General features: G+C 34.2%; 1 protein-coding gene across 1 annotated transcript in view; it reads right to left on the bottom strand.

Annotated features, from left to right (window-relative positions):
• Positions 1–10809, bottom strand: part of LOC136028412 (uncharacterized) — a 34278-nt gene extending 23469 nt beyond the window's left edge. The window contains exon 1 of the mRNA XM_065706249.1: positions 10246–10809. Coding sequence (XP_065562321.1) covers positions 10246–10294 — 49 coding nt within the window. The 5' untranslated portion in view covers positions 10295–10809. The remainder of the gene's footprint in view (positions 1–10245) is intronic.
• Between the last annotated feature and the right edge of the window lie 2861 nt (positions 10810–13670).

Below are 13670 nucleotides of genomic sequence, written 5' to 3'. Positions count from 1 at the left end.
TAAAAAAAATACTAAACTTTCTTTTAGCTAAATTACTGAAATTTTGTGTTGATATAGATAGTCTTTAATCTCACAACCACTGTTTTCACTCCCCGATCTTATAATTTCTGATGGTTCAGCCCTGTTAAATAGAAATTGTAGCTCCAGAAATATCACCTGGTTAAAGAGCCAAATTTACAGCTTGTGGCAGTGAAGCAGATCAAAACATCTTGAGCTGTGGGTTTTCTTTGTGAACAAAAAAAAATACTGAGCTTTCTTTTAGCTAAATTACAAAATAGTTTGTAAATATAAATATTCTGAAGTCTCGTAACCACGGTTTTCATTCCCCTATCTTGTAATTTCTGATGGTTCAACCTTGCTAAATAGAATTTGTAGCTCCAGAAGTATCCCCTGGTTAAAGAACAAAATTAAAAGCTTGTGCCAGTGAAACCAACCAGAGCATCTTGAGATGTGGGCATTCACTAATAATAAAAAAAAAATGCCGAGATTTCTTTAGCTAAATTACCCAGCTTTATGTATAGAAATATAGCAACATCGTCTATATTTCTAAGCCAATATATGTTTTCGATGGTTCCAATGGAGATACACCACGTTTTCACCGAAACAGCGAGTGCTCTACAATTATAAGGAAACTACGTTCATACCCAATTTCAACGGCTAAAGTTGTAAGTATTACTTACAGTCATATGATGCTCCTGACCTGGAATACCTGCAAAAGGAAAGACGAAGACCAATCTCATTCAAAGTAGGCTTCTAAAGAATATTTGAAAAAATCACCCGAAGCTGAAATAGAAGCCTGCCGAATTGAAGTCAACGACTGTGACAGTCAGAATGATTCACAAGCTAATGGAAGTTCAGAAATCAAACCACAAGCCTCCAGTTTTTCTACTTTCAAACTATTGGGACACCAAGATATGGCTTGGAAAACAGTATATTTTATCCAATCAGACGCTCTTTGGACGGATCAGCTTAAAGTCGACCAAGAAATTGGCACAAAACCCAATTGTAAGATTTGATGTTGTTATTTGATCCCTGGTAATAAGCTACATTTGTGATTAGACGAATATATATACACTTTAGAAAGATGGAAAGACATTAGGAGTTTCTTCTGCTAGCACTGAGCGTTACCTGGGAGTTTTCTCTTTTATACAAGAAAGACCATCCTCTTGCAGCTACTGATGAAACAAAACTTTTTACACTGTGATTTTGTGTGTGTATGACAATAAAAACTAATAATCGGCTCTGTCCGTCGAATGTTTTTTAAATAAAATGAATTTGAATTTGAATTTGAAGTGTCACGGAGACCCTGGTCATGACAACATTTATAAAATTTGTCTCTTGAGAGAGAAGCTGTTAGCTAACTTGATCAAGATACAGAGGGAAGACCCGTAAAAACACCAGATCATTGATGAGCAAATAGTTCCGATGAAGTAACAAATATTGCTTAAGCAGTAAAATCTGAAAAAAACATAAGTGAGGATTCAAGCTCATATTCAGAGCGGGAATAACTGTATTTGTATATAATATATAAATTTACAGTGGCAAGGATTAGTTGATGCAAGTAATTTGGGGGATGGCGCTGATTTTGTCCTCCGACATGCAAGGGAAATTCTAAATCACATGAACTAAAAGATCTTTCAAAATAGCTGCTTTTCATCACTAGACCAGGTCTAGACCTTAAATGACCAAGGCACACTTACATTAGCTACTGTTAGAGCAAATATGTTAAAAGGTTGTGCTTTGAAACTAGATGGCAAAAAGAAAGCATAAGGAAGAGGCTTGTATGACTGGAAGGTGGAAAAGCAGTTGAATGTTGCAGTGACGAAGTGCAATGAAAATAAGCTGGCACAAAAATCTTATGCAGCTTTGGATCCAGAAGATATTTGTGAGAGGTTGGAGGGCAAACAAAAAATGCGAATAGAAGTGTTGAGACCTCACTGTGCGAAGAAATAAAATTGCTTTATGGGTCGCGTCAGCATTGCTAGTATGCTAATACAGCTGAGCATAATTGACTTAAAATCTCAAAACAAATTATATATGTCAGTTCTCTTTTTCTTGTTTGATTGCATTGTCAAAAAGGAAATCAAAATACAGTTATTGCAATCAATAATGACAGTATTTTCCCTATATTGCAGCTGTTTTCTAATGGACAAAATCCATGAGCTTAGTGCAGTTCAAAACGGGTTTTCCAACGCCCTACTATATGGCACAGCCACAGCGACACTAAAAAGAAGCAGATCATTCAGCAAATCTCTATCACAGGCATTGTGATAGCGGTGCCTAAATAAAGAACAATGCAGGCACAATGTGCTATTTTTTGGTTCGATCAGGGCAGTTAGAAATTGTCATAGAAATTTCAAAAGGGTGTCATTCGATTGCCAGTTCCAATGGCTAGAGCCTGCTTTTTATAGTCTTAAGTGACATGATGGCAACCAGCCCCCCAGCACCCATCATCAGGTTAAACACATCCATCTGAAATTCTTAGATAGCCGTTTTGTTCAACGTCATTGAACAGTCCCGAAATTATATTTTCGACGATGGAAAACCCCCTGCACCCTTCAGGGTAAGTGTTGTAAATTATGTCCTGGGGGTAAATAATGTTTTCGTAGAAATTATGGGTGTATGCATTTTAGAGGGGGCATTGGATGGGTAATAAAAAGGTCTAGTGCCCTTTTTGAGAATGAAAGTGATCAGAGGGCAACTAATACCTTACCGCCTTCCTGACGTCCTCTTTTCTCCAAACAAATCTGATCGAAACTATGATATAGCCATTTGTTCACAATAATTCAAATAATTCAAAGAGCATATAATATCATCTTTACGGTGGAACCCCCCCCCCCCAGAGCTGAGTGGCATGGATTGTAAGTTATACCCGTGGAATAAATGGTTCTTATGGAATGAGGGGTCGTGTAAATATTGGATCGGAAGGGGTTTATTTTATTAGAAGTAGAAATTTTTAGTCCCTTTTTTTAAGATTAAAAAGTGAATGGGGTGCAACCATACACCCCTAAGAATGCTGCTTTGTTCAAAACTGTCTAAAGATCCAGTAATTATTTTTTTGAGGTCCACAACCTCCCCAGAGTCGTCACGGCACCTCGTTCATTGTTTACGTATAACATATGGTATTGAGAAAGGCAAGTGTTTTGTCTATGCTTTCCAAATGATGAAAGACATTCTGGTTAGCCTTTCAGACAAATATTGAGGACGTGCACATTGGACGTGCAAATATTGAGGACGTGCATATATACAAATTGTCAAAAGGGTTTAATTCAGCAAAGCCTGATTATATTAATTTAGAATATTCAGGAAAAATAAGAGATTTGATCAAAAATACAACATTTGCATGCTACCACTACGACAAAAACTACCACCAATACTATTGCTACCACCACTTCTACCACATCGCTCCATTTATGATATTGAGGGGAAGTTTAAACTAAATCAAAACAAAGGATGTATACACAAATTGTCAAAAGAGCGTATTTGAAGAACTGTTTTGGTTATTAAATCGGAACTTTCAGAGAAAACTTGAACGGGAAGGTCATTGGACCAAAAGACAATGTGTTCACGCTATTACTAACACACTGCTACATATTGGTAATGCTCATGCTGCTACTCTTATTACTACTTCTGCTGCTACTGCTGCCAATAAAACTAAGGCTACTATAACTAACTCACTGCTACTACTCTTCCTGCTGCTATTATAACTAAGGGTATGAAGGTGAAAATTCGGAAAGCTTTGAAACCCTATGGAATTAAATAGAAATGAAACATGCCAACACAGGTTGTCAAATAGAGGCTACAGAAATCAGTTGATGGTATTAGGTTGAAACTTTCAGCCTGTGTTGAAGGGGCTGTTGAAAAAACCGATGATTTTATATGCATGCTGGTAATATTGCTACTGCACCTATTACTATTATCCAATCATCTTCCTTTTCAAGTGAAAGTGCACATTCATACGATGTAAAGGTTTTAATGAGTATTTAGGTGAATTATCAACTAAATAATAACGAACTGAGAACATTTGGATTTCAATAAGGTGACAAAAGCCATATCTCAATACGGGCTGAATCATTAAGTTACATTATTAGGTTTGAGTTGTGGCAGGTATGAATACTCCCACTATAGTTACCGTAACTCATTATGCCAATGGTCATAATGTGAAACTTTCAGGGAACATTTAAGGGGAGTTTCAATTAAATAAAAAAAATATACATGCAAGTTTTCAAAAGAGCACATAAAAAATATCATAGGTACTTCTGCTCTAAAATAGCAATAAATATCATTGAAACTTTCAGAAAAGCTAATTCCTTTCAAAATGGAAAGTTCTATGTCTTACCAAGTCGTCTTACAGTAAGTCTTGGTAAGTCGTCTTGGTAAGACCAAGCTCGTTTATTTTCTAAATATCCAGTCTATATTTAAAGACAACCATTTTGTTGAAAGGGCAATTGCAAAACTGAAAGTTCTAATGCCCGTTCAATAATGAAAAGTTATTTGAGGACAATTAGTCCCCCCCAAGGCCTATCATTTCTCAACACATTCATTCGAAATTTTGTCAAGGATGTTTAGTTCAGTGTGGTTGAGAGGTCTGAAATTACAGCTTCAAGGATGACAACCCCCATAGCCGTCTGGGCAAGGTTTGTAAGTTGTACCCTGGGGCTCTTTCCACTAGACAACTTTTAAAAGAAAGTAAAGAGCTCTATAAAATCAAATTTAAGCAGAAACAAAGTCAACTATTGTAGCAAGCGTAAAACTACAATAATCCACAATCAAAAAATATATAAAACTCAAAACAAACAGAAATTACGGTGAATAACCGAGTCAAACTCAATCCCACCAAAAACTAGCGTAAGTGGGGCTGACAACCCCTGTTATACTCTGGGTGACTCATTGGATTGGTAATTATAAGCTCTGGCGCTATTTTCGAAATTCTAAGTGATTGAAGTATAGTAGACCCCCCCCCCCCAGCCCAAACGTCATATTTTCACAAAATGTATCTGATACAAATTTTTAGATAGGAATTTCTTCAAAAATACTCAAAAGTGTCATAATAAAAGCCTATTGGGTTGACCAAACCCCCTACAGTCTGGGATAAGGGTCGTTACTTATATCCCAGAGGCGTAGAAAGCTTATCTGGAAGGAGTTGTCGGTTGAAATTTAGAGGAGGATAGTTTGATCGGAACAGATAGTTCCCGTTTGAGTCAAAAGTAAATGAGGGAACTAATCCCCCTCTCTGACATGCTCTTTTCTCACAACGCATCCCATCGAAATTGTGAAATGCTCACTTCACCCAAAATAGTCCAAAGAGATTATCATCATTTCGTCAAAGTGGGCACAACTCCTTGGAGCCCGGTGACAAGGGTTGTAAGTTATTCCTCAAGAGATATGAGGTCTCTATAGAACGGACGGTCGTATAATCTTTAGTTTGAAAGGGGTTTATTTGACTGGAACTTGGATACTGTAGTTCCTTTTTAAGAGCCAAAAGTGAATGGATAGCAATATCCCCCCCTCTAACCTAGGCCTATCATTCTCCAAAGTACATCTGAAGTTTTATGTGAACTATTTTATTCAACCTTTTAAAGAGACCCGGTAATTACGTCTTTGGGGAGGACAAGGTCCCCGAAGGCCTTATGGCAATTTTTTCAGTGTTTGAACGCAGTAAGTCTTATCGAGAAAAGGTATGTATTTTATAATTTACTTTCCAAAAGGCGAAAAGCATTCAGGGGAGCCTCTCAGAGAATTTTAGCAGGGTGGTGGACTAAATTGAAATGGTTTGTGTGTATATGGATTGTCAAAAGGGTGTAATTCCCAAATGACTGAGCATATAAATTTAGAACTTTCAAGAAATGACAAGGAGGATATTTGCAAAGGTGGTATTTGTATGCTACCATTACTACTGCAGCTATCACCAATAATTAATTTGAAATATCATTATATATATAATTTGTTATTACTTATATTTATTATTATTTGATTTATTTTATTATTTTATTATATTATTATTATTTATTTATTTTATTATTTTATTTATTTATTATTTTATTCATTTTATTTAATTTATTATTATATATCATGAAAAGAGAAATCACCAATGCTACAGCACAAACACAAAAAAAAAAAAAAAAAAAAAAAAAAAAAAAAAAAAAAAAAAAAAAAAAAAAAAGAGACAGAAGGAGAAAAGGAAGACTGTTTTCCTAAATTAGTGATTAATATAGACCAGCACTTGAATGAGGCCTTAACCCTACTCATCCATATAATAATATTATAAAAAATAAATATAATATAATAAATACATAATATAATAATTATTGTGAAATAAATCACAAGACGCTATGTACATGTACATTGTCAAAACAGCGTATCTCAAAAATTGATTTGGGAATAAAGTTAGAACTTTCAGAAAATCCTCAAGAGGAGGAATATCTGACCAAAAGGCAATATGTGTACGTTCTTACTAATGCCACCATTACTGCTACATTTAAAACTAATGTTAACACTGCTTCTATTTCAACTACGAGTAAGACTAAAAGTATTGGAATAAAAATTTCAAGAAGAACAAAAAATTATCAAAATACATATCAGCATTGTCACATCAATGGTTAATTTTTGTGAGTTAAAACTTTCAGGACTTGATAAGAGGGGGGGGGGGGTTCAAATAGCCGAAAGCAAATAAGTTAATGCTAGTGCTGCTACTAGGAATACTGCTATTCCAATTAGTTCAACTACTAATAATACCAGCGCTGCTACTGAGAATACTATTACAACTATATCTAAGGTTATGAAGACAAAAGTTCAAGGATTTTTTTTGGGCGGTGACATAAGTGGACTTCATCAGGAAACACTGTCTGTTTGCTGGTTGTCAAAAGGGCTAAGAGCAACATTTTAGGATCAGTTTGGTACGTGAAGTTGAAACTAACGAGGCTTATTATGTAGGATGATGAACAAACCAAAAAGATATATTTGCATCCTAATACTACTGCTGCCACTCTTACTACTACTATTTCAGCTATTATTGCTAACTCTAATACTACTATTACTGCCATTAACTGAGGCTGCTTTTATTAATTCAACATCTACTGCAAATACCTTCGCTTTTAAAACTATGGGTATTAAGGTGAAAACTTAGAATATATTGAAACATTATGAAACTAAAAAGAAGCACAACATCCCAACAGGTTGTCAACAAGACGTATCACAAATAATTCAAGAACAATTGATGGTTTAAATTCAAACATTCAGTGTGTATTGAAAAGGATATTGAATTAACCGAAGGTTCTATGAGCATGTTGCTTCTAGCGCTACTACACCTATTACTGCTATGCATACTAAGAACATTAAGTAAAGCTTTTAACGAATATTTAGGTAGATGTTGAAATAGTGGAACTAAGGGCATATCCATTTTTAAAAAGTTGATGCAGCAATGTCTCAGAACGACATATATTATCAAGTTAGACCCTTAGTAAATTGGGGTAGATTTTGAACTAGCCAGGAGGCACTCTGTGTATACTATTAAAACTACCTATACAGTTACTTTAATTCATAACATTCATGACATTTAGTTTGGCATGTTTGAAAGGTCCAGCGACTATGTTTCTAGGTATATTGGGTATGTCAATCCCCCACAAAATGCAATTGACCCATTATGCTTTAATACTAACTCAACTTCTTCTTTAACATACCTCAATAAAAATAAATCACTACAATTAACAATTTAATACCAATTTAATGCCTCAACTATGCATATTACATTAATCAATAAAATTATATTTAGACAATATTTCATTCTTCAGCATACTTGAAATTCACTTAAATCTCTATTGTTAATATTTTCATTTAACCAGTTCCGTTGGTTAGCTCTTCTAAAAACAAAAGAAAATCATAACCTATTAGCATAACTTCTGTTCATTGACTTCATGACATGGAGATGAACTTCAATAACTTGTGGAAACTCACTTAGAAAACAGTGAACTTGCCTCTGACGCAATTATACACAGAAATACCAGCAAAAGGTCACGGAGCACAGTTGGTGGAAGTATTTTCAACCAAACATAAGCCTCACAACAGGATTCAAAAGGGTTTAAATAATCAAATCATACTGAAATATATAGGAATGATATCGGAAATATAATTAAATATTCTAATTACAATAATTTGCAAAACATGGAGTGTTGAAAAAGTTAAACATAAAAACTAATAAAAATTATATTTTCCATGAGAACTACTACAACAATACCAAACGGACAGAAATTAATTTAAAAAACTTTATCCATAAGACAACTTTTAAAAGAAAGTGAGGAGCTCTATAACATTAAATTTGAGGGGAAACAAAGTCAACTAATGTTGTAAGCGAGAAACTACCATTATTCACCTTCAAAAAATAAATAAAACTTAACGTTAACAGAAATTACAACGAATACCCGAGTCAAACTTAATACGAAATAAAATTTACATAAGTAGGGCTAACAACCCCTAAGCATACTCTAGACCAGAAAATAATTCGTACTGTACAGAATAAAAAGCACAATTTAAACGTTTTCACAGTTTTTGCTAAAATAAATACAATATTTTTTTTAATTTAAGGAATAAATATCACTAAATATTTTAAACTGACAATCCAAGGTAATGCTTTCTTAATAAAATGAAAATTGAGTTCTTGTCTTGAGAGAAAATTTTCAAAAAGTTTCTCATACCTTCCCAATAAAATGCTTTAGCACTTCTTATCATTATTCCTTAATTGAGTTTGAATTTGAGTGAGAACATTCTTCTGATTGATTGTCATTTTTTATTAATGCTTGTGTTATTTATTTTCACTTACTAAGGGGACTGTGAGGTAGAACATGATTGTAAACACCTAGATGAAGTTATTGGATTTCGGAGATATCAATAGTAGACCACACGAAAATTCAAACATTATTATCATGAAAAGAGAAATCACCAATGCAACAGCCCAAACTCATAAGAAAAAAGAAAAAAAAAGAAAAAAAAGAAAAAAAGAGAGAGACAGAAGGAGAAAAGGAAGACTGTTTTCCTAAATTAGTGATTAATATAGACCAGCACTTGAATGAGGCCTTAACCCTACTCATCGATACAATCACATAGGTGAAACAGCATAGCCAAACACAATCAACCATAAAGAATAATCCATGGACAGGCAGTTATGTCGTCAATAAGAATAAGTCGTCATTTACCAAACAATAGAAAAAATAGTAAAGACAAATAATTCAGAGGCAACAACCCAACACAAGGGCTCATCAGGAGAATACACTGGCCTATAGGGTTTCGCCACTTTAAATTCTCTACCCAGCCAAGTGTTGTGGCTACCACAGAATATCCATGGCATCCCCGTGTCAGGTATCACCCTCAAAATACATGCCTATGAAAAAAAAACAGCAAATGTAAAACAACCAAGTAACACCAAAACAAGCTTATTCTGTTAATATATCCCTCTTTTTAGCAACATATCAGGGTTTCAAGTTCTTCTTTGCTGCCCGTAGGACCATTTCGGTGCCATATGAAACTTCACAGTGGTTTGATAAAGAGGCTTTGCTGAAGATCTCCAAGGATTTGCTGCAGCTTGCACGTTCTGCTACTAAGGAGGCAATTCACGGCAGTTATGGTCATGGCCGAGAGGTTGTAAAGCCTCATTTTACAGTTTAAAGACCGAATTTGATTGTAACTCTTGGGTTAAAGATTTTGACGATAGAGATTATTCAGGTTCATTCAATTTTTATAGATTCCAGCCTTTCCATTTCATGATTGATACTAGAGATTTAAAATGCTTTCAAATAAACCATTAAAAGCCATTGGGATATTCCAAAACCCCACTACTAGTGACAAAAAAAAACGAAAAAAATGACAAACCAGTGATTCAGAGGCAAAAAGGGATTTCCATGTTTGTTAATTGTTGGGTAATTTATTTATTCTTAATATTTTTTTTTAACCGTTTTGATTCCTATGGTATCTATATAAATCTTATTTGAGGACACTTTCAAGAAGTTTTAGGCTCTGATTAAAATTTACTATAAATTTTTTCGTGACATGACTTTTTACTGTTAAAATTGTCTAAAAGGGTTTCTGAATCGGGATAAATTAGCGATTTTATCTCACTAGACAGTTTAAATTTCTGACAGTTTTTGTAAACTCCTGGTTACTATGGACATTGGTTAGCTCTTTGCTAGATTTAAACAATCTTTATGTTATGTACGCTTTCCTGGGTGGCTTTATAGAATTATTAAAATTACTTACAAGTAGAACATCGAAACAAAGATATTAGAACGAACATCCATATACGCATCTTATTTTTCTTTTTGTTTTTCTACTCTTATTTCCCACTTAATCTATTCAGTAGACTAAGGTTTGCTAATGAAACTGAATTATTGTACATTCGTCAATTTTGTTAATGCATTACACAAGTGTAATTATTAAGGTTGCAGAAAGGTGATTTGCCAAGTTTTGGTTTACTTAAATGACCTATATTTTGATAAAAGCAATCACGTGCGGAATAATATCTTTGAAATAAGGAGTTACAAATCAGATCACATATAGTTGACTTGTATACTTTTGCGTCATCATGGCAAATCCAAATTCTCGCTTATTTGTTCACTTATCAAACAGTTCGTGGTAACGAACTGTAGTAAGAAGCGACCTGGCTTAATAGTAAACGAAATTCTAAAAAACTGAATTTCGATGCTAAAAGATATATCAAAAGAATCGAATTTTTATACTAATTTCAAATATACAAGTTTTATCAAATTTAGTCTTTGTCATCAAAAGTTAAGAGCCTGAGAAAATTTGCTTTATTTTGAAAAATAGGGGAAACACCCCCCTAAAAGTCATAGATCGTAACGAAAATCACACCATCGCATTCAGCATATCAGAGAACCCTGTGTAAAAGTTTCAAGGTCCAATCTACAAAAATGTGGGATTTCATATTTTTTGCCAGAAGACTAATCACGGGTACGTGTTTATTTGTTTGTTTGTTTTGTTTTTGTTTTCTTTTCCCCAGGGGTCATCGTATCGACCAAGTGGTCCTAGAGTGTTGCAAGAGGTCTCATTCTAACGGAAATGAAAAGTTCTAGTGCCCTTTTTAAGTGACCAAAAAATTGGAGGGCACCTAGGCCCCCTCCCACGCTCATTTTTCCCAAAGTCAACGGATCAAAATTTTGAGATAGCCATTTTGTTTCGCAGAGTTGAAAACCATAATAGCTATGTCTTTGGGAATGACTTACCCCCCACAGTCCCTGGGGGAGGGGCTGCAAGTTACTAACTTTGACCAATGTTTACATACAGTAATGGTTATTGGGAAGTGTACCGACGTTTTCAGGGGTTTTTTTTTTGGGTGTTGGGTTCAGGGGAGGGGGCTATATTGGAGGATCTTTCCTTGGAGAAATATTCATGGGGGAAGAGAAATTCAATAAAAAGGGTGCAGGATTTTCTAGCATTTCTATTAAAAAAAAACAATGAAAATATAAACATGAAAAAGTTTTTTCAATTGAAAGCAAGGAGAAGCATTAAAATTTAAAACGAACAGAGATTATTACGCATGTGAGTGGTTCTAAAAATACTTTAGCATAAAGAGCGAGGTATTTAGAAGGAGATGAATACGTCGCTCTTTATGCTAAATCATTTTTAGTAATTTCAACTATTTATTCTACGGCCCTTCTGATTCAGGGGTCATTCTTAAAGAATTGGGACAAAACTTAAGATTTAGTGTGAAGAGCGAGGTATTAACGAGGGGACGAACCCCCTCATATATATAATCAATAATATAAGAATATAAAAGTTTGTTACGTAAGTTAATTCTTAGGTTACGTATATTTTTTACTAATAAAAACGTTCGTTAAAAATTAAAAGTTCTAGTTAACTTTATAAGTAACCAAAAAACTGGAGGGCAACTAAGCCTCCTTCCCCACCCCTTATTTCTCAGAATCGTCTGATCAAAACTAAGAGAAAGCCATTTAGCCAAAAAAAAAGAATTAATAGCAAATTGCATTTAATAATTTATGTACGGAGAGCCAAAATCAGACATGCATTAATTCAAAAACTTTCAAAAATTAAATAAAAAAAACAAGCTTTTGAAATGAAAGTAAGGAGCGACATTAAAACTTAAAAGAAACAGAAATTACTCCTCATATGAAAGGGGCTTTTTTTCCTCGACACCCCGCTCATTGTGCTAAAGATTGATTCTTTTTCACAACTTTAATTTTTGAAACAATAAAAAAACTTTAGCGTAAAGAGCGGGGTGTCGAGGAGGAAAAGCCCCTTTCACACAAGGAGTAATTTCTGTTTGTTTTAAGTTTTAATGTCGCTCCTTACTTTCATTTCAAAAAACTTTTTTTTATTTAATATAGCGTAAAAAAGACGAAAAAGCAGTAGCTTTAGGGAATGGACTTATTTAAAGCTGGGCTTCCAAAAAGGCTAAAAGAAAATTTCAAGTCCAATTGGAATTTATATTCTCAAATATTGAGGCCATGAAGACCCCAATGCGCGAGAATAAAGTGTGAAAAGTAAATATGGCCCTCCCAAAGAGTAGGCCATTTTTTCCCCCGATGCGGCATGGCACTCCAAATATTAGGGGCCTGAAATATTTATTTAGATTGGCTCTAAGGTTTTAGTATCATTGTCTGATAAAAAAGAACGCGAAATAATCTATTGGGAAGGAGAAGCGTGCTAGGGAGCCCAAAATTGGCCTTACCTGGTCTCTAATCAATTTAAAACTTGGAGCTATAATCACCTTGCCTAAAAAACACTGACCATCCCAAAAACAGGCCAGAAAAGAAATTTTCTGTTTTCCTAAGCTGCTCAATACTTGTATCCCTAAGTCTTTCCCATCGAACTCCTATTTTTTTCTCAACAGAAGGAAATTTAAACCAGCAAGTCTTTTTGCCAATTTAACTTGAATGAAGAGATATATTCAGGGGAGGGAAAATCTGATTAAGGAGTAGAACAGGGGTAATAGCTTTTTTTTTATTGATTTTCAGCTTTCAAATTGTTGAAAATTTTAGGAGTATTATGCATTTATTTTTGGATGATTGGGAGCTAAGGGGCATCCCAAAATCGGTTCATAAACGCATTGCCATCTATTACTTTCAAAGTCACAGCTTTGAGTTCTTTTTTCCAAGCGATTGATAAAATAAAACAAATCAGTTGGGCCAAATTGGAGGTGATAGAGGCGCATGTATAGTTTCCAAAGACTAAGTATCCACACGTAGGATGTTTTATGATGGCCTTAAAATAAAATATTGAAAGACCCATGAGAATCTTCATAAAAAGGAACAGTTAAAAAAAAAGAACGGATTTCTTAATCAATGTATTAATCCTTCAAGTCTTATTTTATTTTTTAAACAACACATCAGGACCCTTGGAATAAGTGAGCAAAAGCTGTGTTTATTTAAACAAAGCAGAAACTAAGGAACCAGATAATATTAATTAACGAAAGAAAATTAAATATAACAACAAAATATAAAATCTATCAAGCACTTCGTGGTAATGAACTGTAGTAAGGAGCAACCAGGCTCAGTAGTAAACAAAACTCTAAAAAACGGAATTTGATACTAATAGATACATAAAAGGAATTGGATTGTTATGCTGATTTTAAATATATAAGTTTTATCAAATTAAGTCTTTGTCATCAAACGTCTCATGCCTGAATTTGCCTTATTTTGGAAAAT

The sequence above is a fragment of the Artemia franciscana genome, chromosome 6 (assembly GCF_032884065.1).
Source record: "Artemia franciscana chromosome 6, ASM3288406v1, whole genome shotgun sequence".
NCBI lineage: Eukaryota > Metazoa > Arthropoda > Branchiopoda > Anostraca > Artemiidae > Artemia > Artemia franciscana.
This window is presented reverse-complemented; position numbering and strand designations above follow the sequence as displayed.